The sequence below is a fragment of the Phyllostomus hastatus genome, unplaced genomic scaffold (assembly GCF_019186645.2).
Source record: "Phyllostomus hastatus isolate PE091 unplaced genomic scaffold, TTU_PhHast_1.1 phas_scaffold_182, whole genome shotgun sequence".
NCBI lineage: Eukaryota > Metazoa > Chordata > Mammalia > Chiroptera > Phyllostomidae > Phyllostomus > Phyllostomus hastatus.
The window spans coordinates 21,130,963-21,158,161 of NW_025334013.1; the positions used below are offsets into that span (position 1 = coordinate 21,130,963).

General features: G+C 55.8%; 2 protein-coding genes and 1 long non-coding RNA gene across 6 annotated transcripts in view; 1 reads left to right on the forward strand and 2 right to left on the reverse strand.

The window, feature by feature from the left end:
- ZNF362 (zinc finger protein 362) overlaps window positions 1-13,253 on the forward strand; it is a 39,525-nt gene extending 26,272 nt beyond the window's left edge. For 2 of the 3 annotated variants that reach the window (XM_045859696.1, XM_045859698.1), the window contains 3 exons: window positions 7,931-8,009; window positions 8,132-8,290; window positions 11,431-13,253. In XM_045859696.1, the coding sequence (XP_045715652.1) occupies window positions 7,931-8,009; window positions 8,132-8,290; window positions 11,431-11,547 (355 nt within the window). In that variant the 3' untranslated portion in view covers window positions 11,548-13,253. Of the gene's footprint in view, window positions 1-7,930; window positions 8,010-8,131; window positions 8,291-10,619; window positions 10,749-11,430 lie in introns of all 3 variants that reach the window. The other variant, XM_045859697.1, reaches the window with a different exon arrangement.
- On the reverse strand, window positions 58-11,577 carry LOC123832158. Its single transcript, XR_006788008.1, has 3 exons — window positions 11,440-11,577; window positions 383-566; window positions 58-169 (listed from the first exon to the last, which is right to left on the reverse strand). It is a non-coding gene; the product is annotated as an uncharacterized LOC123832158 (long non-coding RNA).
- A 2,947-nt stretch (window positions 13,254-16,200) lies between the features above and the next one.
- On the reverse strand, window positions 16,201-26,811 carry A3GALT2 (alpha 1,3-galactosyltransferase 2). Of its 2 annotated transcripts, none has more exons than XM_045859147.1 (5): window positions 26,686-26,811; window positions 21,567-21,650; window positions 21,275-21,364; window positions 20,852-20,989; window positions 16,201-18,574 (listed from the first exon to the last, which is right to left on the reverse strand). In XM_045859147.1, the coding sequence occupies exons 1-5, from the start codon at window positions 26,706-26,708 to the stop codon at window positions 17,887-17,889; spliced, it is 1,023 nt and encodes a 340-aa protein (XP_045715103.1). In that variant the 5' UTR covers window positions 26,709-26,811; the 3' UTR covers window positions 16,201-17,886. The 2 variants fall into 2 exon arrangements, with proteins under 2 accessions (XP_045715103.1, XP_045715104.1); XM_045859148.1 differs by lacking the exon at window positions 26,686-26,811 and adding an exon at window positions 24,507-25,095.
- Between the last annotated feature and the right edge of the window lie 388 nt (window positions 26,812-27,199).

Genomic DNA, 27,199 nt, shown 5'->3' on the forward strand with positions numbered 1-27,199 from the left:
TATATAATTACACACATTCATAAAATTTACTCAGAGATTGAGCTCTCTTTTGCTTTGCCAGCTTCCGTGTACTGGGAACTTCCTGGGGTAGCTCTCACTCTAGCGTTCTGTTGATTGAGAGTGCGGAGAACTTGCCCTGGCTGGCATAGCTCAGTGGATTGAGCACGGGCTGCAAACCAAAGTGTCGCAGGTTCGATTCCCAGTCAGGGCACATGCCTGGGTTGCAGGCCACAGCCCCCAGCAACCGCACATTGATGTTTCTCTCTCTTTCTCCCTCCCTTCCCTCTCTAAAAATAAATAAATAAATAAAATCTTAAAAAAAAAAAAAGAAGTTTAAATAAACTTCATAAAAAAAAAAGAGTGCGGAGAACTCAAAACGTACCTGATTTATTCGGGTCGCCCCTCTTTTTGTAAAGCGAAGGAAGAAATCTTCGGTGTTGCCCCGCGGCCATCTAGACGCCCCGAGAGCCTCTGGGTGCGGAAGGCCCCTTGGCCGCGTTACTGGTCTGGGTGCGAGGAAGGCTGCAGCGCGGAGCCGGCCGAGCAGGCGCGGTTCGCGTATCCGTCTGGCAGGAAGTACACACAAGAGCCGGCAGTGATCATTACTAAGAATCCTGGTTTTTTCACAAGTAGACTTGTGTTTACAAATGTTGCTTGAGACTGCAACAAAGCAAGCGACGAGAAATGAACAGGCCCCGAAGGAGGGCGTTGGCACCAGAATGCTCCGTGGCGGGCCGTCGCGTTCCGTTCCCCAGGGCACAGTGTGTGTGCGTGTGCGCGCGCGCACGCGCGTGCGTGTGAGAGAGATTTGCGGTTTTTTTTTTTAAATCCTCACCTGAGAGTATGTTTATGGATTTGAGAGAGAGAGACATCAATGTGAGAGAGAAACATCCATCGCAGCCTCCCGTGTGCGCCCCACCTGGGCGTCAAACCCACAACCGCTCCGGGGTGCCGGGTGATGCTCCGGCCAGCCGAGCTGGCCGGCCAGGGCTGATTGGAGTTCTTAATGGTGAAAAGCCAAACAAGCAACATGAGGGTTGTCACAACATTTAGGGACAAAGAATTAGTCATTAGGCAGTAGCACATATAATTAAACCAGTGTGTCCTCACCCAGTGACAGAGAGGCTGGAGTCTCAAATGCCCACAAGTCCCAGAATCCTTTAAACAAAGAAAGCCAAATGTAAAGAAGTAACCAGCCCTGGCTGGTGTGGCTGGGTGGACTGAGTGCCGGCCTGCAGACCAGGAAGTCACTGGTTTGATTCCCAGTCAGGGCACATGCCTGGGTTGTGGGCCGGGTCCCCACTTGGGGGTGAATGAGAGGCAACCACACATTGATGTTTCTCTCCCTCTCTCTCTCCCTCCCTTGCCCTCTCTCTAAATATAAATGAATAAATAAATCTTTAAAAAAAGAGAGAAGTGACCAGATTCCAGGCCCCCTGTTTTCTACCATTCCTGGTCTTTTCTCCTTGATAGAGAACCCAACAACCAGGGCATATAATCACTGTCTTCCCAGTGTGATTGCCGATCATGAGGGAGTAGGAAAAGAAGGTCGTGTCCAAACCGAGCCAGCCCTGGTGCAGGAATGGCAGTGCAGTTAGAACAGGCTGAGAAGACTCGCCCTGCTTGCTGAGAAAGATGTGCCTGGGAGCACTCGTGGGCTGACACAGTTTAGTGGCGCTGGGGACACGGACATGCCTTGGTGGGACCTCCATCGGTAAGAAAAGCACAAGTAAAGGAAAGCAGGTGACTTGCAGAGTGCTGCAGAAGGCCAGTCCCAGGGGGCTCAGCTCAGTAAACAGTAAATACCATGTGCATTTAAAGAGATGGTAAACAATTTTGTAGCAAGTCTGTTCAAGGTAAAAAAACTTGGCAGCGGTCTCCAGCAGTTAGCAGCCTGTATGATCCGATATCACCATGTCGTGGTCAGGGAAAACACTGTTCTGTTGGGGACTTAGGTACCGAGGAGGCTGCATGGTTTGTTTTGGGGGCACTCATGCTGTGCAGAGCGACTCTGGATTTGTTTGTCTGTTCATGCTGCACGGGTTTTTGCCTTTCTCCCTTTTCCGGGCCGTGTGACGTTTTGTGCGCGTGTAGTGATAGTTTGTGCAGGTGGGCAGCTGCCACTTTGTCATCCCAGGTCTGATGGTGGTAACAGTCATAAAGTTGCCGCAATCACAGGGTGGGGCAAAGGTGGGTTTGCAGTTGTGAGTGCGCATGGCAGTTCATTCTCATGCTATCATGTATTGTTGTATTATTTTCACACCAACAATGGAAACAGTTTATTCTCGTGTTATCATGTACTAATTACTGTATTACATTCCCTGTGAACAACTGTAAACCTACTTTTGCCCCCCTCCGCGCCCCTCCCCCATGCCCCATATTCCTCGTCAGAATGCTCCTCCGTGCCTGGCTCGGCGCAGGTGTTCGCACACGAGGTGCCCGTCACGCCCCTGCACAGTGTGAGTGTGTGTCTCCTGGTAAGACGTCCCGAATCTGAGAGATGCCACAGAGAGGGAAGGTTAACTTTCAAGTGACGAGTGAAGGGCTGAGGAAGGCTAACTTTCACTGTCACTGCCATTGTTTTAGTTACAAATCACAGCCTGGCGGAGGCCATTCTGTGCAGTGTGCCATTTATTATCTGGGAAAGAAAAGATACCTGGTAACTAATGTGTCCTTAATAATTGTATTTAAACATTGAACAAATTCCCTCTCGTTGTTTATCTTAAACAAAAACGGACATATTGAAAACTAACCCTACAAAAATGTTTTATGAACACCCTTTCTATAAGTATTCTTCCAGTCTTCTTGGTCCTTATCATCCTCTCTGTGTTAGAGATGAGGGAGCAGGCTCAGGGGGGCAGAGTCACTTGCCCAAGGTCCCCGGGCTAAGAGGAGGCAGAAGTGAGATTTGCCCAGCCCAGAGCCCCAGAGCCCCAAGGAGCAGCTCACCTATCCCTGGGAGGAAAGAAGGGGCGGGAATGCCAGAAGCAGCTCACGTGGGGGTGGACGCACCAGGCACGAGGGCAGAGCCAGTCTTTGAGGCCCGGGATGGGGCTGGGGCAGTGGGGCTGGAAGGGCAGTTGAGGGGCACCCGTTTCAGCTCAGCTTCGCTGTGATACCTGTGCCTGGAGTCGGCGCTGAGCTCTCCGGGGGAGGGAGCCAGTGCTGGGTGCTCTCCTGGCGGGCAGGTGCCCCACAAAGAGAGGGTGCTGGCATTGGAATCGAAGGTTTGGCTCGGACTTGAAACTCAGGGACTGAACGACTCTGGGGCCAGTTATGAGTGAGATCAGGCAGCCTGGTCCTTCATTTACCCAACAGTTGGACGAAGCCCCTTCTGAGCCAGCTCAGTGCTAGGTGCCACACACAGGGACAGATCAGAGGTCGGAGGCAGGCTCTGTCCCAGAGGAACCCCCACTGCAACCCTGGGGGGCTGGGGGATGTGGAAGCTCCCGTGAGGGGGACATACGTATACGTGGTGGAGGTTGGGGAGGAGCAGCTGCGTCAGGCATTGAAGGGCCCATAGCCCTCCCTAGTGAGAGTGAGACAGGGGTTGGACTCTGCCCTAGAGAGAGGAGAGAGAGTGGAGTACGGCAGGCAGGGTCGTGACAAGGTCAGATCCCTGTGCCGCAGCTTTGTGGCAGTCAGAGGGGAGAGGGACAGGTAGCTTTGTGGCAGTCGGGGGGGGGTGGGGGGACGGGCTGGGGATCCAGGCAGGGGGCTGGGCAGCTGGGGCACTCGGGGAGAAGGCCGTGTGGCAGGAGTGTCAAACTCACTTTCACGGGGGGCCACATCAGCCTCGCAGTTCCCTTCGAAGGGCGCAATGTAGTTTTAGGACTGTATGAATGTAACTACTCCGTAACAGTTAAGTGAGAGCTCAGCGCTGCCGTTAGGTAGAAACCAGGTGCTGGGGGGGATAAAACAAGGTGGGGGGCCGGATTTGGCCTGCAGGCCCTGTGTTTGCCACCTGTGCCATACGGAGACTTGCCTGGTCAAGAGGTTCTTGGTTGGGTCCACAGAGGACCGATCGGTTGGTCAACAAACACTTGTGAAGTACACCCAGGGAATGGGTGTTGAACACAGTGAGTATATCACTGTTGTCAGCGACTGACTTCAGAGAAAGAACTCATTGCTCTTCATTCAGTCAGTGACTATATGAGGTCTGTCTGGAACAAGTCCAGCCATTGTCACTATAATGAGAACAGTTTGCACGACATCAGTGTAACCTGGCAGCCAAGGAGAGTGGACTGGAATGTGAATGCGCATGTGTGAACAATGACAACTTCACTGTGCTAGTCAGTGGGGGTGGTAGATGCCGTGGAGCAGGCATGTGCACTGTTTGGCCGTCACATTCAAGACGACTGAGTGAATCTGCATCAAATTTTGTGTTAAGCTTGAACATTCCTCTGTGGAAACTATTTGGCTGATTCCGAAGGCTTTCGGGGACAATGCAGTGAGTGCAGGGCAAATACAAGTGTGGCACAAATGCTTCAGAGATGGTCGAGAATTGTTGACAGTGACCCATGTTCTGGAAGGCCCGCGCCGAGCGGAACACCTGAGAGTGCCGACTGTGTGCGGGCTGCCGTCCACAAAGATCGGCGGCTGACAGTGCGGGAACTGGGAGCTGATCTGGGGGCTCCAAAACTACCGTGTCTGAGATTCTGACACAGGGTCTTGGCATGAAACGTGTTGTGGCAAAATTCATTCTGCGGCTTCTGCTACCAGAGCAGAAGTAACATTGTGCTACGGCTGCTAGTGACTTGATTCAAGCACCTACCAGTGAACCAGATTTCCTCACGACGGTCATAACTGGAGATGAACCGTGGGTCCACGGCTGTGATCCAGAAACCAAGGCCCAGTTGTCCCGATGGAAGTCGCCTGGTTTTCCATGGCCCAAGAAGGGGCGGCAAAGTCGCAGCAAGATCAAGACAGCGTGAACTGTGTTTCTTGACTGGGAAGGTGTGGTCCATCACGAGTATGCCCCTCCAGGCCAAACAATTAACGAGGACTGCCTCAGCGTTCTTCGTCAGTTGAGAGACGCAATATGACAAAAACGGCCACAGCTTTGGGCAACTGGCGATCGGCGGCTTCATCGTGACAACGCGCCTGCTCACACAGCATGTCGCTTGCAGAGGTTTTTGGCAAAACGTCAAATCACCCAGGTGACTCAGCCCCCCCACAGCCCAGATTTGGTGCCCTGTAACTTCTGGCTTTTCCCCAAACTAAAATCACCTTTGAAAGGGAAGAGATTTCAGCCCGTCCATGAGACTCAGGAAAATACAACAGGGCAGCTGATGGTGATTCCAACAAAGGATTTTGCAGAGTGTTTTGAACAGTGGAAGAGACGCTGGGAGAACTGTGAGAGATCCATAGGTGTCTACTTTGAAGGGACTGAGGTGTCATTGTCCTGTGTACAGTGTTTCTTGTATCTTGTATCTTGTTCAATAAATGTCCCTTATTGTCACGGGACATGGCTGGATACTTTCCGGACAGACCGCATCTGTGGCAGGCTCTCTGCTGAGCCCGTGCCAGGCCCTGGAGTCGGGGGTGGTAAAGGGGACTCTTGCTCTCAGGAGGCAACCAAGAAATCAGTGACTGGAAAGTGACAGCACAGAGGGTTGGGCTATGGGCCTAGTCGAGGAGTCGGGGAAGGCTGCCCCAAGCAAAGTGTTTTTATACTGAGAACAGGAGTGTGGGTGTTAGCCAGGTATTAGCTGAGGGAACAGCGTTCCTGGAAGAGGGAACAGCCTGGGTAAAGCACTGGAGGTAGGGAGGAAGCTGGAATGCAAGCGAAGCCTGTGGGGCTGAAGCTGCGCAGTGAGAGAGAGGCGGGACTCTGGGGTGGGTATTGTGGGGTTTAAAGCAAAGTCAGCCCCGTCCCCTAGTTCCCTCTGCCACTGGGCCACCAGCTGGAGGACTCTTGCAGCCCTGGAGCGGAGTGAGGGCAGGGTGGGATGGCGGGGACTCTGGCATCAGGCGGAGTCAGTCCGGATGACCCTTAAGGTCCTCCTGTTGTAGAGATAGAGTGCAGCAGAGTCAGTCTAGATGACCCTTAAGGTCCTTCTGTCATAGAGACAGAGTGCAGTAGCCTGGGTTAATGTCCCCAACCATGTGACACCCAGCAGTGTGCGGGCAGAATGGGGGTTCGCAGAACTGGGCCAGCCCAACTCCCCTTGGCCTCGCCCCTGACACCGGGCTGTCACTGCCCTTCGGGTCCCAGTCTAATCGAGAGGACCAGAGGGGCAGCCTCCCCTGCTGAGGACGCAACCAGGGCACAGGGGTGGCCGGCAGGGGCATCAGTGAGACACGGATGCCAGGTGAGAAGTTCTCTGACCAGGATGTAGGCGCATGGGAGCAGGTGGCTGAGGCCGGACCTCGAGGCAGAGGGCCTTGAGTGAGTAAGGAGTTAGGGCTCCACTGGTGTTGGTAGTGGGCTCTCTGTTCCATGGGCTGATTGAAGGCAGAGAAGGTCCCTTATTCAAGCCCATCCAGCACGGGGCCTGGCCAGAGGGGCCTCAGTTTGTTTGCTGAGCGTTGATGGGCAGAGCAAACCCAGGCAGCAAGGTGGGCTGGGACTTAGGGGAAGGAGCCAACAGCCGGCAGCCGGAGCTGGACTCTCCCTCCACCTAACGCTCATCTGCAAATGAGGCTCAGGCCCAGCCAGCGTTTCACTCCCCGCCAGGCTGGCACGGAGGTTTTGCTAGAGCAGATGATTCAAGACCAATCCGGGGTGTCGTGAGAAGGCTCAAGTGTGGAGAACAGGCAGGGCCTCTTGTCTGTGAGTGCGGGCTCTTGATCCCCACGGACGGACGCACCTCATCCCGTCCACCTCCGTGCCCACCTGGCTCAACTTGAACTGCAAACACAGCCATCAGCCTTCAAGTCACTGCTCCAAAGTCACCTTCTCGATGAGGCTCACCCTGGCAACTGTATTTAAAACCATACCCCCTCCCTCCCTGGCACTCACAGTCCCCTCACCTTGTTTTCACTGCTTCTTTCCTCCCGCATGTGACTTACGTTGTGCTGATTTTTCCACAAGGCAATGGGTTTGTCTGTTTTGTTCACTGAGACATTCCAAGTACGTAGCACGGCACCTGCCACTGAGGTACCTGATGTTAAATGAATGGATAATAATAGTACAAGTGTTCATTGAGTGCTCACTTGCTCCAGATACCTGGCTAAGCCCTTATATGTGTTGTCCAATCCATGTTCACAGGGCCCAGTAAAGGAGGGCCTGTATTTTATATCAGATGAGGAAACTGAGACTCAGTGATCTGCCCAAGGTTGCCCAGCTAGTAAACAGTGGAGCCAGGACAAGAACCCAGGAGGGGGGGGGGGGCAGAAGGGACTCACAGGAAGGACACAGAGGGGCCGAGCTTCAGGGCCACCCTGTCCTGCATTCTCAGTAGCTGGGGTGACCATGTAGCCCTGTGGACATGTGCCTGACATGGGGAGGTACCAGGAAATAGAAATTGGGGGCCAGTCAGAGGGAGATGGCTCCTTTTTCTGCAGGAAAGAGGCCGGTGGGCAGGGAGGGTCCTGGCAAAGCTGTGAGTCTCGGCCCGTTTCAGTGGGTGGTCTGCAGGTGGGTTTTTAAGAAGAGGGCAGGCTGCGGTCAAAGCAAGCCCTCTGTGGTTAGCTGGAGTCTGGGCCAGGTCTCTGAGTGGGTGCCGGTCGCAGGTTGGGTCAGCAGGGACCTTGGGGAGCCGGGAGGCTTTAGTACAGACCAGCAGTGGGAGGTGAGAGAAAGAGAGAGAGGGTGGCTTTTGGAGGCTCCAGTTCTCACCTGGGGCTCACCTGGGGAGAGTGTATGCAGTGGAGCATGGGAGGCTTGGGGGCCAGATGTGTGGTGCAGGCCAGCCAGGGCTTGGGGGCTGGAGCTGGCCTAGGGGTGTCTGTCAGGGACCCTACCTCATTGGGCTGCCCATTGCAGAATCCACACAGGTGACAGACCCTACAAGTGCCCGCATCCTGGCTGTGAAAAGGCTTTCACTCAGCTCTCCAACCTCCAGGTGAGTGGCCACCTGCCTCCCGCCCACCTGGTGCAACAGCTGCCTTCCCAAAAGGGAGCATAGGAAGGGGGTAGGGCTGGGGGCAGCCTGCTGGCCCCTGACTTCCTCCTCTGCTCCTACAGTCTCACCAGCGTCAGCACAACAAGGACAAGCCCTACAAGTGTCCCAACTGCTACCGCGCCTATTCGGACTCCGCCTCCCTGCAGATCCACCTGTCCGCCCACGCCATCAAGCACGCCAAGGCCTACTGCTGCAGCATGTGCGGGCGGGCCTACACCTCGGTGAGTGCCTGGGTGCCCCGAGGCCTCTCTCTCCCTGGGCCTCAGCTTCCTCCACCACCGCCGCCTCCTCAGATAGGTACTGACTCTCCATTTTCCAGACAAGAAAACTGAGGCCCAGAGAGGGGAAGTGGCTCCTTACCATCAGAGTGAGTGGCGGAGCCAGGGCTGCTGCTTCCCTGTTTTCTTTTAGGCCGCCCCAGGCCAAGCTCCGAGCCCCCTGGCAGCCTTTAGGGTTCTGAGGTGTGGCCCGCTCCAGGCCTGGGGAATGCTCCATGCAGTGGAGGAGGGCTCGGTACCCTGCTTTCCAGAGTCAGGGAGCGAGAAAGGCCTTCCTCCTCTGGGGAAGCTGCAGCCCCACTCATGGCCACAAGGTGGCACAATGACTTTGCTCATAGCCACCCTCAGGTCTCAGGAAAGGTCTGAACGGTGCTAGGAAGGTCATTGCATCCAGCCCCGTCCCTGGGTTTGAATTTCTCTAAACAAGGGCCTTTCAGAACTCAGGAGGGGGAGTCCAGGTGCGACACTTGTGTGTGCGCTTCTGCCTAGTCAAATATTCTGGGTAACAGACCCCTGCGTATACCCAGATGGAGATCACTGAGCCTGCTTCCTCATCTGTCAGCGGAGGAGGTGACAGTTCTTAACCCACAGGGCTGCTGGCTGGCAGAGCTGGTGCCTCGGCCACCTTGGCTGACATGTTTACCCACTCAGTGTTTACCGACTTGTGCCAGCACTCAGGAACCAGGATGAACCAGACAGAGAGATTCTTGGCCCCCAGGGAGGTTACAGGCATATTAAACAAGTAATCACGCAAATAAATGTGTAATGGCAAACTGTGGTGATTGCTCCAGGCAGGGTTTCCCAACCTCAGCCCATGTCAGCGTGTGGGCAGGTGCCAGTTCCCCGGGGAGCTGTCCTGGGCATTACAGCACCGTTTTTGATCTCTGCCCACTAGCAGCCCGCTCCAGGCTGTGACAACCAAGATGCTTCCAGACTTTGACAGGTGTCTGGGGGCGGGGGAGCAAAGTCACCCCTGATGGAGAACCACTGCTATAAAGGAAAATGGGTTTTGAAAGACAGTGGCAGGGAGGACACAATGGAGCTGGGAAAGAGAGACGGGGCCCGGTGGGCTGTCTGAGGAAGTGACATTTAGACGAAGGCTTGAAGGACAGTGGGCCAGGTGAGGAAGAGGAGGAGGTGAGAAACATTTTCATGCAAGGGAACAGCAAGGGCAAGCCCCTGAGGTAGAACGAACTCAGTGTCTTGCAGGAACTGAAAGAAAATTAGGCCCCATGGGGGCTGTGGGGCCTGTGAGGGGGTGTGGGAAGCCACTGGGGGGGGTACGGTCTGGGAAGGTATTTCTGAGTGGTCACTGTGGCTGGAGGGGGTGCAAGGACTGCAGGCACGGTTCCCAGCAGAGCACATGTCAGCTGCCAGCCAGGGCTGCAGCTTGCTGAGTGCTGAGTACGTGGCGTTCACCCTTCCCTGGAGCTCAAAAGGCAGAGGAGAGTTGAGAGACCACAAGGACAGAACCTGAAGAGACCGGGGCCCTAAGGATCTATGTGGGGGCCCCAGAAACCGAGGCGCCCCGGTCACCTGACCTTCAGTCATGCCCAGCCCCAAGCTCTTGACCATCCTCCACACCCCCACACTTAGAGGGGCCACGGCGCTCACAGCTGTGGTTCTCAGCTGTGAGCTGTCTGAACCCAGCTGGGATCAGTCTGAACCGGAGGGGGGGCGGTCAAAGCGGGTCAGCACTCGCTGGCCTGAGGCCCCACCCTGAACTGGGCCTGAATGGACTCGATAGAACACGAAGAAGTTACCTTAAAAAAAAATTTGATGCATTGGTTTTTAAACCACTTTAATATGTAAAAGAAACGTTTCAGAACAGTGAACCCTCATGTTCCCCTCAGCCCCCAGAACCATCAACCAATCCTGCTTCATCCCTGTTTCTGTTTTCTGAAGTAAAACCAGCATCATATTGTTTCATCTGAAAGTTTTCACGTAGTGTCTCTAAATGTAAGTCCTCTTTAAAACATATGCACAATACTTTTATAATAACATAAAATAATTCACTTGAAGTCCTTAATGTCATCAAACAACTCGGTCGGCATTCACATTTCATTTGTCCCACGAATGCCATATTTTTATTTACTTAGAATTTTATTAGTTAATCAAGATCTAAATAAGATTTCTGTGCCGCACCAGGTCAGTGCATCTTTTACTGTGGGCACTCCCCACCCTGCCTTTTTTTTCCTATGCAATTTATTCATGAAGAGTAGTTCCGTAGTGTGGATTTTGCTGATTGCTTCCCTCTGATGTCGTTTGATAGCATGTGGCCACCACATTTGAGGGCTTCCTCTGCCGGATTCTGAGCAGATTGAGGCATGAGGCCAAGGAGTGGCAGGTGGGAACCAGAGCACCACCCTGCAGCCTAGTGTGAGGGCCTGTGGGCCTGCAGGTGAGCCTTGGGTCACCTTGCCCACCCGTTCTTGGGTGCCTCAGGTCAGATTGAGCAGAGCTTGTGGGGGGCGCTAAAAGGAACAAGCTGAGCATGCCCAGTTTATGCTTCCAAAGTCACTGATCAGATCAGGCCCCACTTCTCCCCCAGCGAGGATAGAATGTGGGGGTGCAGATGCTGGGGCCCCTCAACTCTTACTGCATACTAAGAGCTTTATCCACATCACCCTAGCAACGCTTCGAGATTGTTTCTGCCCCATTCCTGCTTGCAGAGGAGGAAGCTGAGGCTTGGAGGGGTGAGATGACTTGTCCAGAACTAGGCTCAAACCCAGGCCTGCTGCTCCACCTTCAATCTGGGAGCACCAGCCAGCCAGTAAATGGCAGCTGGCCTGGCCCTACAGAGTTCCAGGTGGGCACGGCTGAGGGGCGATCGTGACCTGCTGGCTCAACAGCCAACATACCATGGGCTCAGACTCTTGTCAGTGAGCCAGCTCCCAGGCCTGCCATGCAGCATCCCTAGAACCCATGCAGATGCCCATCTGTCCCCCACAGCTGTGGCTGCTCACTACTAGCTGGCCCACCTGCCAAGGAGCCCTCCAGTGGCCACTTGGGGGAACTGCAGCCTCTTCTGCCCCCCTTGCCTTCAGTCGGTTTTACGTTCTGAATTTCACCCCCGCCCACAGGAGACCTACCTGATGAAGCACATGTCCAAACACACGGTGGTGGAGCATCTGGTGAGCCATCACTCGCCCCAGAGGACGGAGTCCCCCGGCATCCCGGTGCGAATTTCCCTCATCTGAGCCGACCCAGGCGCCGCCCTGCCCACTGGCAGACACAGACCCAGGCAGCACCAGGCCCCGCCCACTGGCAGACACAGGCCCAGGCAGCACCCGGCCCCGCCCCCCTCCAGGGCCCTCCTGGAACAGCCGAGCTCTCTCATGACCTTCCTGACCTTCCAGAAAGCCCGGGCCGCAGAAGCCCTGCCCGGTCTAGCTCCGGGGGTGGCCAGGCCAACTGCAACATTCTGGACTGTTTGGTGGCATCCAAAGACAATCTCAGAGCACTTTGAACCTCTCTGTTGGCTTTTCTTTTTCTCCCCCACCCTTCACTTGCTTCACTGTTTTATTTTTTTTTTAGTTTGTTTTGGAAATAACAAAAAAGATATTTATTGGCCAAGAAGTTGGTGCTGCTAAGACCGAGAAGTGAAAAGAGTCGGACAGATGGACACAGAGAACCAGAGGGCAGCGTGGGAACTTCTCTTGCCATGGCCTTAGGTCTGGAGGGAAGGCTCGGGCCTGGGTTTCTGGACTGCAAAGGGGGCCCCTGGTGGGAGGGGCAGGAGGCAGCTAGCGTGAGCCACTCGCCCTGGGTGCCCAGCTGGAGCCCTGAGCGGCATGCACCCTGGGCAACACTGACCAGAGGGAGGCAGCAGCCACCCAGGCTTCAGGAGGCGAAACGAGAGAGGGGCCGCCCGGAGATCCGAAGGACCAAAGGGTGCAGCGTTGGGCTGGGCTGGGCGCCAGCCCAGGGAAGCGGGGTGGGGGCGGGCTGGGTGAGACCTGGCCCCCCGCTGCCCTTCAGACCACCCCAGTCTACCTCGGTGCTGGCCAGGAAACCTATTGCCTACCTCTCCTGCCGTCCCAGACTGTGGGCCGGGGGATGGGGAGGGAGTGGGTCTGGGCCTAGGACCCCCTCCATAATTTCCTCCAGATGGGGCACTTCCCAGGGAGGGGTTACTTGTCTTCCCTGCCATGGAGGGGGAACCCCCAGCCCAGGCCCTAGGCCCCTGGGCAGGGAAGGGATCCTCAGAAAGGAGGGTCCCCAGGAGCAGCCCCTGCCCTCAGCCCCCACAGACACACCCCAATCTGAAAGCCATGCGTGTCCGTGTATATAGGAACTATGTACAGAGCCCGGAGAAGCCCCCTCCCTCCCCCGGGGAAAAAAAAAAGAAAACTAGACAGAAACTCATCTATATATTCTGTATCTGGAGTTCCGTTTTGAATATTAACTGTGTTATTTTTATACACTTTTTAAGCCTTAACTCACCATTGATTTACCAGTTTTAACGTTTCCTGGGGTTTCTTTTCCCACGGGGTTCTCTGCCCCCACCCCCACCCCTTTGTTTGACTTGCGTCGTCTGATACTCAGTATTGTAGCTTTTGTCCGCATGTTACTACCCTGTAAATACGCTGTTATACATACTGTTAACACCCTTTGCTTTTTCTGCGGGACCTCCAGGCCACCGTACTTAGGACTAGTTACCTTATTAAAAAAGAGAAAACAGTCTGTTGGCTTCTCAGTCTGCATCTTGGTGGCAGGGAGGTGAGTGCAGGCGCCCCTCAACGCTTCAGGAAAGAGGTTTGCATTATATTTAAGAAAAGGGGTGGGGAGTAAAAACAAATCAAACGTGGGGGAAAACACTAAAGGGGGCAAGACACAAAGGAATTCTGAACCCTCTGCTCTTTGTATTTCTCTGTTGTGAAGAATAAACTGTACCTGCACCCGGGTGGCGGTGGTGTGTGGTGTGCTCTGTGCGAGGGTGGGGTTGGGGGGCGCCTTGCCACTGCTCCTCTCCCCTCCCCCGCCCCCAGGCTCAGGCAGGAAGGGAAAGGGCAGCTCATTGTGGGCTGGCCTCAGTCCAGCTGCCCAGCCGAGTGCCTGGTGCCCTCCTGCCCCCTACGAAGTGGGCAGCAAACCAAGAGAGGTATTTCGCTGAAGATCATGCTACAGTTAAGGGACATAAATTTAGCCCAGGTCTGCCTGATTTGGAAGCCTTTTTAGACACGTGGGTTCCACCAGTGAGGGTCGCTGCCCCCTCTCCCAGAAGGGCAGCTGCGTCCCGTTGCCCCGCCCCTCTTTGGGGGACCATCCTGGATGCCCTCATTTGCAGAAGCTATTCCTGTGATTGAGGGACCAAGAAGTCCCCTTCACATGTGTTTGCCCTGCGGAGGTCAATATTCTGATTTCTTAGGAGAGAGACGCAAGAATTAATTCGCTCAAAGTTTATCAAGGCTGGCCCTGTGCTAGACATTATGGGAGAGGTAGCAGTGACTCAGCCGTGAGTCACTACGGGCTCACCATCAGGAACTTACTCCTCCCAGCCCTGGCAGTCCTTGCGTGTGAGACTTGTGGCTGCAAGGTGTAGAAAGCCCAATGCAAATGAGGATTTATTGCCTAAATGACATTGCAGGATCCGGTCAGCTTCAGGGCTCAATGACTTGCATCTCCACTTGGCTTTGTCCCCAGTCGCCGTACCCTCCGGCTTCTGTGGGGTCGGCAGCTCCAGCCTCACAGCCCCCAGTTTCCCAGCAGTCAAGCCTCTGTCTCTCCCAGAAGTCCCAGCAAAAGCCCACTTGGGTCTTCCTGGTTTGCACGGGGTTAGATACCATCCCTGAAGCTGTCACTGTGACCAGAATGTCCTTGATTGGCTTGGGCCTAGCGCCTGTGCCCTGCGCCTGGAGCAGAGCATGAAACCCGCACCCGTCGTCAGAAGGGGCCACGGATGAGCAGCCAAGAACATGTTTGAAGTACTCGCACCTTTCTCACAGGACTCACCTTTCTCTTTGAAACTGACCTCCCACAGCCTGTGTGGTGAAGGGGTGGGCTCTGGCCATCTTCTGTCACATGACTCTACCCCGGCACAGCTGATGGGCCAGGGGCAGCCACCTGACTCAGCACCTTGATTCCTAGACCAGTGGTCCCGGTGGTGCCCATGGTGCCCGTGGTGTGTACAGTTAAGTCCTCATTTAACATCATGATAGGTTCTGTGACTAAGTGAAACAACATATAACAAAACTAATTTTACTAGAGACTAATTGATAGAAAAACAAATTTAGTTCATAACTGCGTTCTCATCAGCATTACATGGAAGTGACATGGACCGAAACATTGTTTAAAGATCTGCTGTGCTGGCTGTGCTGGCCCAGAGCGTGGGCTGTGCGCACCTCTTCCGGACTCTGCGTTCAGCGAGAGCCGGAAATCCACCACGGCGAGATTTACATGCTGGTGTAAATCCCTGCAGATCGGGGCTTGCTTTTTCCTCACAGAGCCACAGATGCTAAACATTTACCAGCACACCACTGGCTGACTCTTCAATCAGAGCCTCCATTCCCTGAGTTAAGAGCGAGTTAGGAGACGGTGGGCACCTGCACGGGCAAACCCTGTGGACGAGGGGTCGGGTGGCTGTGTGGGGCCGGGCACAGGCGGGAGGCCGCAGCAGGCAGAAGGCGACAGTGATGGCCGGAGGACACCAAGAGCCAGTGGCACCTCAGCTCCCAGCTTTCAGTCTCTACCTTCTGGCCAGGTTTCACTTCCTGCTTGTTCTCACATCAGTGAATCCAGTTGCTAGTGGTGTAACCTTGGGCAGGTACTTAATCCTTCTGTGCTGATTTTTTTCTCATACTTAAAATGAGGGATATAATAGTCACCAGTTTATAGGGAGGATGTGAGGATTAAATGAATCGATACATGTCTAATGCTTAAAACTGTGCTGAGAACTTAGTAAGTACCCAGTAAACGCAGCTGTGGCTCCATGAACCTGCTGGAGAAGGGGCGGCCTGGGAGAGGGAGAGGGAAGGTTGTTTCCCGGAGCACCACAACCCTTGCAGGCGGGGCGCCTGGCATCCCCATTCATGTGTGAGGAAATAGACCCCGCAAAGGTAAGGAATCTGCCCACAGGCACACACAGTTAGAAGGGCAGCCAATTCCCATCCAGGTCTCACCTGCGCATGCTCAGGTCTCCAGTGCCCCAGGGTCGTGTGTGTGACCCTTAGTGGACGTCCTTAGGGTAACATGGGGGCATGGACCCAGGGGAAGGGAGGTGCCAGATCACAGTCGCCACGCAGTGACCTGTTCTTGGGCACACTTGGCTTGTTCTCGTCTCCAATCCAGTGGTCAAAAGGCCTTCTGGGTTTTGCTTCTCTAGTTTAAGTAGGAGGCACTAGGGAAACTTGCAGTGATGTTGGGGGGGGGGGGGGGTAGATGTTATTTCACATTATTGGAACTTGCTTGTAAAAATGACTAGACTGTAAACATCGTCAGGACTGGTTTCCAGCCAGCACTGCTATCCTACCTGGGGAGAGTGGAGGCTGTAAAAATGCAAGTCTGTGAGAATAGTACGTAAAGGACTCAGGAGACCTGGCGTGAGACCCTCCCCTCCCCTGGTCTTGGTGTTCCCAAGTGTCAGACAGGGGCTTGGGGGCTCCCAGCTGCTACCTTCCCTGTCTCCTTGGCTCTGTGACCACCTTTCCTGGAGGACCTGATGACTTCATGCTCCTATTGGGAGCCTGCATTTTCACTTGTTGAGGATGAGGAGTCTGGCCAGGAGCTACCTGGCCAGGATGAGAAAAGTTCTCTCCTAGATACTGTGGCCAAACAGACCTATGAACCCCAGCAGAAAAGCGGAAATGCTGCTTTTGTGGACTTTGACCCTCCAGAGAAAAGGGCCACAAGGACATGTTTGAAATAATTTTATTATAATGCCAACAGAACTCCCGGTCTATAGAAAAGTCTTACAAGGGTTTATTTGAGCCAAATTTTAAAGACATGCCTGGAAGCAAAATCTCAGAAGATTGAGGAACTACTCTGAAGAAAGGCAGTTTTTCGGTTCCTTTTACACATTTAGAATCAAAGGGAAAAAATGTAAGGAGGGTGCATGCAGTCCATTGGTGGAAGATTAGGGAGGTGGGAGAAAGCAAGGTGGGGAAATCCCCAGGACCGGATAAAAAGCAAAGTGGGGAACACAGAATTTCACATCGGGGGGCACAGGACAGTTAGTAATGAACACGGATAGCACAGGGAGGTGGTGTGCGGGGAACGAGATGACACAGGGCTTCTGGTGGGGCCTGTGCTCGGTGCACGCGGGTGTGCCTTTGAGGGGAACAGAAACGAAACGTGCTCGACATCCCAAAGGTAGGTATCCTAGATGCGGAAGAGCAGTGGACAGGGCTCACGGGAGGTCAAGACTGACTTTGCTAAAGAAGCCATAGGCCTGGGATGGGACTACCCACCAGGGACTGCCGGCTAGGAATTTACGTGGTTGCTCAGCTTGTCCGGCCTGCCATGGGCCCCGCTGCTTATTGCACAGCCCCTTTCCATCCACAATAATACAACTTAAATATGTTCAAGCTATGCTTGAGGGCGGGGGAGGTGAAAGTCAAAGCCAAGGGGCTGGACGCCACAAGTGTTGCTCCCTCTGTGGCTCATGCCTCCTGGCAGTTTTATTTGGTCTGAGCAGCTGACCTCACATGTCGATTCTGTGGCTTCAGGCAGTTACGTTCCCTTTTTGTGCCTCAGTCTCCTCCTGAAAAGGGGGAGGGTGCGACTGCTAAACCGTCTCCTCAGGAGGCATCCCCTGAAGTCAGGAGGGTCAGAGGAGAATGGTCTATATGCATCAGCCCCCGTGGAAAATGAGGAAAAGGAGATCTTACAAGTGAGAAGCTCCCTGCCTGAGAGGTTTTTTTTTCCTTTTTGTAGTGCCTGATTTAAGCTTCGATTGCCCACAAATTCACTCCAATAAATACATTGCCAGTCTCCCTACCACAGAGAATCAGGCCACCCGCCACTGAGGATCTTTTGTTTTAGAGATCTTGGTTGATTACAGTAACTAGCCACCTTTGGCCACCTGTTTTTTTCTCTTCCTGAGCTTTACATTTCTGCTCTCATATTTTGAATTCACCAAAAGAGTCCACGAAACCCTGAACCCTACCTTGGATCCCAATAAAAGCAGAACCCCAGGCCCACCCTCTCTCTCCACCGAGACCTTGCCGCGTGGCCCCAGGTGTGCTGTATAATTTCTGGGTCCCGTAAGTAATGAATCTTTATTCTCTTCAGTGTCCTGATGGTTTTTGCTGAAGGGCATCTTGCAATCACGAAAGAACAGCATGCGCAGGTCCATCCACTACCTTGCTCAGAGGCTGGGACCAGCACAAAACTCTCCAAGGCTAGGGCGGCCTCCTCTCACATGCAAGAGGTGGCGGAGCTGTTTTCGTCCCGTCTCTCCTTGTCCTCCAGAGTGCCATACTGCTTCCAGAAGGATCCCCGACGGCTTCAGGGTCTCTCCTTGCTGCTTGGCCCACTCCACATCCTCCCAGGGCCCAAGGTGTCCGTCCCACAGGTGGGGCGAGGCTTGGCCCTGGCTCCTAGTCGCGAACCAGATCGTACTCCTTGGGCGCCCAGAGCAGGCGTGGGTGGCGGATCTCGGCCCGCCGGCCTATCTCCAGGCTCCAGCAGAACTCGGGCGACAGCACCTTGGCGGGCTTGTACAGCCAGAAGTACTTGTTGAGGTGGCTCTCGTCGTGCCAGCGCGCCTCCAGGCCGCGCACGCGGTCCTGCTCCTGGGCCCGCGCGCAGTGCGCCGTCAGCCCGCGCACCGCCTCCACTGTGCCCCCAAAGAGGGCGCCGTGGTAGTAGAAGTCGCCCTCGCCCGACGCCAGTGCCGCGGCCGAGCGCGCGTCGCGCTCGTAGGGCAGCATTGGCCGCGGCCAGTGGTAGTGCCAGGCGTGCAGCTGCGCCACCGAGTCGGCCAGCGCCTCGGGCCCGAAGGCGCCGCTGAAGTACTGGTCCACGTCCATGCAGAACACGAAGTCCGCCTCGCGGCCCAGCCGGCCGCCCAGCGCCGCGTGCAGCGTGCGCATGCGCTCCATCGACACGTCCTGCCAGCGCCGCTCGCGGGACACGCGCTCCACGCGCAGCTGGCGGCCCGGGCCCAGCGGCAGGCGAGGCACGGCGGCTGGGCGCTCAGTGAACACGTAGTAGACCACACGCTGGCCCACCATGAAGTGCCGCTCGGCTGTCTCCAGGAAGCGCGCCAGGTACTTCTCCAGGTACCTGCGGGGCGGGGCGGCCTGGGAGTCACCCTGTCCGCGCCTAGGGCCCAGGGACCTCCCTCCTCAGCCACTCGCTCCTTCTGGTCTCCCCTTCCCGACTCAGACTTCCTGCCCCTCCTCATTCAGGCCCGCGGTTCTCCTAATCCTGCAACCCTGCAACCTCCGGTCCGGTCCCTGGAGGTCTTGAAAACCCCAATCCCAGAATCATGCAAGCAGAATAAAGATGATTGCACACTGTTTGCCACCCCTGCCCTCAGGGGCCCTGTCTTCCCTCCCTTGAACTCAAGTTCTCCCAAGGAAGTGGTGCTGTGCTGGCCTTGGAAGGGCTGGCAGCGTTAGCCTGTCTAGAGCTCTGGGCCTTTGCTTATGTAAGTCCCAGAATTTGGTTGTGGCAGGGATGTGAGGAAGCCCAAACTAGCCATGCAGAGAGGCTGTGTGGGGAGAGGCGCTCCACCAGCCTTTAGCCGTGGGCTATGCCCGTGGAGACCCAGACAGTGGGGAGCAGTGAGGAGCACTTCTGTGGAGCCCTGTTAGAATTCCTGGTGCACAAAATCATGAGCTGTGAGGCTAATATATTGTTGCTTTGAGTCCCTGAGGTTGGGGTAATTCCTTACATAGACAACCAGGAAGTTCGTACTGTCAGAAACTTTGTAACAGACTTTGGGGTCCTCTGAAAGAAGAGTGATGATGCCTGATATCTCTGAACATGCATCTGGCATGTGGCAGACAGTGTTTGAAGTCAGTGTGCATTATTGCATTTAATCCTCACCATTTGCTATTATCTCTATTTTCTCAGGTGAGGAAATAGCAATGAAGAGCTGTAGTAACTGGGGAGCTGCTGCAAGCATACACACAACTGGTGAGTCACAGAGCTTTGCTCTGAACTCAGACTGGCGCTGGAGCTTGAACCTTCGCCTGTGCTTGTTCCGTTCCTGGTAGATGTGTGAGGGATTGGAATCAGAGACCTTGGAAGCCTCAGCATCCCAGGGTGTTATACTCACAAAATCTGAGAATTCAGGATCTCAGGGCCCTGGAATTTCTGGATGACCCCTAGGGCTGGTGCAGAACACCCAACTTAGGATCCAGAGCAGAAGTGGGGGCACCAAGGCTCTGGGAGAGGCCAGCAGTGCTGCCCGCCTGGCCTGTGAGTCAGCCCTTGGTCCTGTTGGCCCCCCTGCCCTGCAGGGGCCCTCCTGGCTTTCTGTCCCTTCTGGAGTGTGGGGGTAGGAGCTGAAGGAACTCTGGGGTGTTCCGAGGACAGAATTCCTTCCCCACAATTTCATTATTTCTTCCTGGATGCAAAGCTCTGTATTCCCAAAGCAGTCTGTTCCATTGCTACAGACTTTTCCTTTAACTGCCCTGAACTCTACCTCTGTGCGCCATGCTTAGGGCCACAGGATCTGATTGCCACTCTCAGCCAGGAGTCCCCTTTGCCTCTGGAAAGTGGACATCTGGCTCGGACAGCCATGCTATCCCCAATGGGGATGACAGCGCCCCTGGGATTTCTCTCCACCTACCTCTCCAGCTCCTTTTCCATATCTGGTCCTCAATCGGCCTCCTCTCCTACAGTGACTCTGTCCTCTACCCACCTTGGTCACCTGCCCCCTTGTCTGCTTCCTCAGCCTGGTCACCATCAGTCTGCCCCACTCTCTGAGCCATCCCCCTTCCAGCCACTTCCGGCGATGCCCTCCCCAGCAGTCCTGCCCCGCTGAGCGCTCAGGTCTGGATCCCTTTCTCAGCGTCCCCTCCTGTCTTCATCTCCTGCCCAGTTCAGATTCACTGCCGTGCAGAAACCCTCAGCTCCCAGCCCCCTTTCCTTCATCAGGCTTGTTGGCAAGCCTCCCTGCTCCCCTTACTTCGTGCCCGCACCTAGCCGCTGACCTCCAGCGGGCACTCACCGCAGGCAGGCCCTTTCCTCTATTCACCCAATTGCCCCCTCGTCTCACCATCCTCACCTGACAGACACCATCATCTTCTCACCACAGACCTGATGCTTCCAGTTGGACCACCAGCCCCTGGGCAGGGTTTTTCTAGGACATGGATCTGAGCCCCTGGCTGCCTTTGCTGGGGATGGAGGTGCTCCACAGTGTTGGTGTCCAGGAAGGACAGAAAGGAGAAGGGTGGTCCTGCCCTCACCCTGGGACCAGGGTGCTGTCTTTGCCTCCCGAATCACCATGGGATCCTTTGGCACAGGGAACAGGGTGCCACACCACCTGTACCACATGTACACCCTCCCATGCCCTGCGGGGACAGCACTGCCACCCTCCCCAGGCCTTACCTGCCTACGGCAAAGACAGTCAGCCCGATGGTGAGGTTCTGCTGTATAGCCTCTTGCTGGGCCGTGTCTGGATCGAAAGTGCCATCCCAAATAATGGGGGCCCCCCAGGAGGTACAGGTCAGGACTTCCGGCCGGGCCCTGGCCAGGGCAGGGATGAGAGACAGGTCCATCCGTCCACCCACCTGGTGATGCTCACTGCCATCTCCCCATGCTGGGCCCTAGGGACCCCCAGGTGGGGCATACCCCGTCCCTAGCCCAGAACTAGCACACAGGGTGGAGAATATGTGACCTGCTGGGCCGCTGGGTGGACCACCCGGCCCTGCCAGGGTGGGGGCTGTGAGGAGGGCAGTGACTCTAGGGCACATACTGTAGGGGGTATGGGTGACCCCTCCCCTTGGAGTGGGAGGGACAGTATCTCCTTACCAGAGACGCAGGAGACCCGAGAAGTTGTCCCTCAGCAGGGACATTCTGGACAAAGGGCAGGTGCCCATGGGGATGAAGGTTTCCAGATACCTGTTGGGCAGGGGCAGTGGTGAGGGGCATGGCAGCCTGCTCAGGAGCCCTGTCGCTCTGCTCCTCACACGGAGGGAGGGCCCACGGGACACCTGCGGGCTGGGATAGCCACCACCCTCCATCCCTCAGGGAGGCACTTGGAAAGATTCCCTTTAATCCTGCCCCCATGGGCCCACCTGGAGTGCTGGGGGAGGGGCTGTACCTGACTGCAGGGAGCCCGTACAGGAGCAGCCCTGAGAAGCCAACTGCAAGTAGGATCAGCCGCCAGAAGATTCTCTTCCAGGCCCTGGGGGGTGGGGAGGGGCATCACAACATACTCTTTATACCTATGCTTATATTTATATACACACAGATATCTACATGCACATATGAGAAATCATTTGTGCAACTTAATGTTTCATTTTATTTTTTTGCAACCGAATATATTATCTTCATGTGGTGCAGGCGTTCGGAGACACAGGGTACGTGCAGGGTAGCACCCTTCCTGTTCCCAGACACCCAGCCACTCTGAGTGGAGGCAGCCGGTGTCGCCAGCCTCCTGTGTGTCCTCCCAGACAGTCTGTGCACCGACAGGCGGTGTGGCAAACATGGCAGCGGATGCTCTCCCCCACCCCCCTCACCCCTTTCTTTCTCTCTTCTTGCCCTGTGATGGTCTTCGCCTCCTGCTCCCCCCTCCCCGATGGCAGCACAGTGAACATGCCATTTTGCACCTTGCATTGTCCACTGACTGTTACGTCTTCGAGGTTATTCCATCTGAGTACTTAAAGCGCATCCTTACCCTTTTTCCCAGTGATTGGCAGTAGCATAGTTTACCTGACCAGGTCCCTTCTGATGAGCATTTAGATGCATATCCTTTGCTTTTCCCAGTAGTGCTGGGGTGCATGGCCCCAGGCAGGTTTGGGGTCGGTAACATCAGGTGTGGGGTGCTCACGTGGGGAAGGGGCTGGGGCTGACTTGGCTGCGGGGGAGTCTGGGAGGGGTGGCAGGGCAGTCTGTGGCTTGGTGGCTGGAAGGCGACAGCTGTCTGGGACCTAAGGATGAATTGCTGGGCCGCATGGAGGGCAGCTGTGGTCAGGGACCATGTGTCTGTCTGTCACGGCTCTGGTCACCGGGCTGGGTTCCTCCAGCAGAGCTCAGCTGCCCCATTCCTGGCTCAGGGGAGGTGGACTCTGGGATTGGTCGATGGCTGGTCGGTATCCAGGAAGAGCCCCCAAAGTTGAGAATCTTAATAAGTTCCTTCTGAGGGTCTCATCCAGCGCTCCCCACCCCTGCTGTGCACCCTGTCTCTGGAGAGGCTGGGCCCGTGTGGTGAGAAGCACAGACACTGGGGCCAGGACCTTGGCTTCGAATCCCAGTTCCCCCACTTATCTGGGCACAGGCCAGGTTTTGGGCATCTGCCCTTTGGTCTCCTCATCTGTAACATGCAGATGTCAAGAACACCTGCCTCAGAGGACTGTCGTGGTTACTGAGTTATTATGGGCTGAGTGAGGCGAACAAGGCCACACACATAGAAATAGCTCAGTAAACTACTATCATCCCTGAACAGAGAGTCAGTGATAATAATATTATTACTCCCTCCCCGCCCCTCCTGTCCCTCCGGCCTCCACAGGGACCCGGCCTGCTTGTCCCTCACCAGGACCATTCCATGCTCCTACTCACCCCCTACAAAGCTCCCCAGGACCTCTCATAAAATGCCAGCCTGCCTCAGCAGTTTCCATGTCCCACGACCAGGCAAATCCTCAAAGAAGAAATGCATTTAGTGGTCACACGTGGAAAAACTTCCACCCTCCCTAGTAATCAAAGACATACAAATTAGAACAAGGTGGCATGTTTTGCCTGTAAAATGAGCACATTTTAACAAGGAGTGGAACTGGCCACACTGCAGGAGTGCAGTGAGGCAGGTGCTCTCACACCAGCCAGTGGGGTGCAGCGTGCCGCCGCAGTTCTTTGGAAAGCTGCCCAGCTATGGGAATCACAGCTCTCAGTCTCCCTCCCCTTTAATGCAACGACTTCCACTTTTGTGCAGAGGAGAGCGTCTTCCTCTGCTTCTGTGCAGAGGAGAGCGTCTTCAGTGTGGAAAAGGCTTATGCGTCCAGGCATTCACCCGTTTCTGTTCACTCATGCACTCAACCACATGCATGGGCTACGAGCTCAGAATCAAGCGCTGTGCTAGGTCCAGGTTTCCAGAGTCAGACATGGGCCTGTCTTCAGGGAGTGGCCTGAGGAAGGTGGGTGGCCGTGAGGGGAGGGAATGGGTCAGTTATCAGCAGCAGACAGGTGAGTGAAAGGAACACTGCGCAACAAAGGCTGTGATTGATGCAAATACGAGATGCTATGAGGGCAAATTGGAGAGTGGCACCTGCGCCCTGGCAGGTGGGAAGTCAGGGAAGCTTCCTGGAGGAGGTGACCTCTAAGCTAGGGCCTGAGGAATTAGAAGGGATCCAAGCAAAGAAGGTAGGGAAGGGGGAAGGGAGGTCCATGAAAAGGAAACAAGAGTGTGAAAAGTGACCAAACATCTTCCGTGAGGGCCCCCCCCATCAGACTTCCCGCGGGGAAGGGGGTTAGGGGCCTAACCACGACTGGGGGCTGGGGGGGGGGCCCTGATGGGCTGATCTGGGCCTCACTGGTGCAGCAACAGAAGACACCTGGGGGCATCGGTGCCCCCCACCCCCGATCTCTCCACTGGGATATCTCACAGGCATCTCAGACTTAGCCAGAGAGGGACTCTGGGTTTTCCTCAGAAACCTGCTCCCCACTCGGGTCTCCTGCATCCTGGGAAGGGCCAGTGCAGCGATGTGCCCCCTTTCTCACACCGAAGGCCCGGGAGCCTTGATTCCTCCCATCTCTCACACCCCACGTGCAGTCCACCGGCGAGCCCTGGCGGCCCCGGCCCGTCCGCGTGCCCTCCCCCTCTCACTGCGTTGCAGGCCACTGTCTGGATGCCCTTCGTAGCACCCCTTCCACCCTCCCTGCTTCTGCTCTCGCCCACCCCCCCACGCTCCGTTCTCCAGTGACGTCTCACTGCTCTTAGGGGGAGAGCCGGGGCCTGGGCTGTGACGCTGTGTGCATCTGGCTCCTGCCGTCTCTCTCGTGCTCCCCGCTGTGCTCCCGGCTGTGCTCCAGCCCCAGCCTCCTCGCTCACCTCGGCACGGCTGGCCCTTCTTGTCATTTGGAACTCAGCTGGGACTCTCTGGGCACCCTTTCTCGCCCCTGGGCTTCTCTCCGCCAGTGACTCCGAAGCCTTTGTGTCCGGCGCAGCCCCTTGCTGAGCACCAGACTCGGGTATCGGGCATCGTGTGTCCTGCAGTGCTGTGGGTGTCCCGCAGGCACCTCAGACTCAGGGCTTCTCACGCTGCATTTCTCATTTCCCCTGATCTCTTCTTCCTTCTGCAGTCTCCATCACGGTCTCCTGTTACTCAAGTGGGACCCGTTCCCCCTCCCCCTACAGCGAGTCATTCAGTCACAAGCTCCATTGCGTTCGCCTCCCCCATACAGCCCGAAGCTCCCTCCTGTCCACGCCACGGAGCTCCTCCTGCCTCGTCGTTTCTCACCCAGACAGATTCCTGCAACTGCCCTCCTGGTCTGCACCCTGTGACGCGTCCTGGACTTGCTTGGACTTGGTGGCCTCTCACCTCCACCTCTTTGCCCAGATTGCTCTTTTCCTGTCGGCCACCACGGAGCTCCCGGTCATTCCCCAGTCAATACCCAGCTTCCCCCTTCGGACTCCTTCCCTGACCTTCCCGGCCAGCACCTGCTCTCCCCGGAGCCCCTCCCGTGCACACCCCCACTCCAGCACCTGCCAGGCTGGACCGTGACTGGCTGCCCCGCTAGGCCGTGTGTTTTCTGTTTTATGAGACTTTGGATTCTCGGTGCCAAATCTGCAGCCTGCCTCGCGGTTGGCGGTATTAATGATGATTTGTTCGGTAAAGTAGTGAGGTGATCAGTGGGTCCCTTGTCTTCATTCCTTCCTCAACTGACACTTTCGCCTTTGCACTGAAAACTCCACGTTCTTGGCCGAGAGTTTTACGTCCCTGTCTCATAGAAGTCTGGCCACGACCCCTTGAAGAAGATGCTGTGGTCACCTCCACCTTATGAAGGAGGCTCAGGACCTGTGGCTCACAAGGGTTAATCAGTTGCTCAGGGTCACACAGCTACCGTATTTCGCTGTGTAATGCACACCCACGGTTTTGTGCGCGTTACACATGGGATTATTATACCTGAGATATGTAACCATTATACCCATGCATAATGTGCATCCTTATTTTCCCTTCAAAAATTCAGGCACAACAATGCACATTATACATGACAAAATATGGTATTACGGGTTGGAGCTGAGGGTTGAACTTAGAGCCAACTCCCAAGCCAGAGTGTGGCATCTGGGGCTCCTGATGACCTCGCCTCAGCTCAGCCAGGAGGCTCGTCTTCCAAGGGTCCTGTCATCATCCCCCACAGGCTTGGCCCCTCCCAAGGCTCCACATGTTCTTTGCAAGTCAGTGTCTGTCTTGCAAAAGCCTCTCTCTCCTCCCTCTCCAGCTCCATGCTGGGCTCCTGGGGGGCTGGCCGCACCGGGGCCTCTCCGGCTCCCTCCCAGAAGCTCGACTGCCTGGGAGGGAAGTCCGTCTGTGCTGCCAGGCAGGACAAGGGTGGAGCGGACTTCTCCCTGCTCTCAACTGCCGTCAGGACCCTGCCAACCAGGGTTGGACAGGCCGATGCTTATCTTGGGCGCTGGGCCTGCAGCAGGGCAGCCAGGCAGAGCTGGCCCCAGTGGCTCACACTGTCAGGTCGGGGAGGGCTTTGAGACCCACGCCTGCAGCAGGCACCGGCCAGTTCCTGCCGCCCTTTCCAGGCCCCGGCCTCGCAGCCCTTAGTGCCTAAGGCCCCTGCCCGATCCATCCCTCCATGTTCTTTTCTCAGGTATTTTCGGAAGGACTCCCCTCCACCCCCTTGCCCTGTTCCCTACACTCCCCTGAAGCCCACCCCGTGCCCTGTTCCCTCCTTCCTTTCAAGAAGGGATTGAAGGTCGGTCACTAGTTTTTAAATGGGAACAAATTTCCAATCCTGGACAGTCACTCCCAGGGGAATATAGAGACCTCTCAGTTATGATGGGGGGCGGGGTGCAGCCCCGAGGTCTTGGCTCGTCAAGGGGCTCAGAGCTAAAGGAACAAGATGATTTACCGAGCACCCAGCAGGCTGCATGTCTCCCAGATCTCCCCGCCACCCCTGCCCTTCGGCCATGTTGCTTCTCAGAGTCACCTTCTCCTGGGACCACCTTGATGACCCCGCCCCAGCTTCCCTACCGCGCCAGCAGTGCCTCCACCCACCTGAGTCCCTCTTTGAGAACCATGTCGAGGAGCCGGTGGGACAGCCTTCCAAGAACCCTCTCAGCTCGGAGCTGGGAAACAAATAACCTGTTCCTGGTGACTGGGACAAAGCAGTCACAGGCCACCTGGAACCACACCCACGGGAGCCAGCAGGGATGGCCTGCCTGTAGTGGGACTTGCCTAGGAGCGGCACCTGCTGGAGAAAGCTGGCCCCAGGGTGGGGTGGGGGTTGGGAACCCCTTTGGGGCAATCCCTGGAAGAGAGTGGACCTGAGCGAAGCCGGCTCTGACTGGCAGAAGCTCGTGGCCGTTTTGCACCGACTCCTCTTCCCTTCTGGTCTGGCCAGGGCGAGGCCTACAGGTCAGGCTGCCGAGGGAACCCCATTCCCACAGAGCTCCGGATGGGCCCCAGGGCGCCAGCTGTGATCTCGGACAGTTCACCCCGGGGAGTCCTTAACCCCCGTCAGGAAAACAGGGCGCAGCCACCCAGACAAGTGTCAGAGCCGCACCAGCGT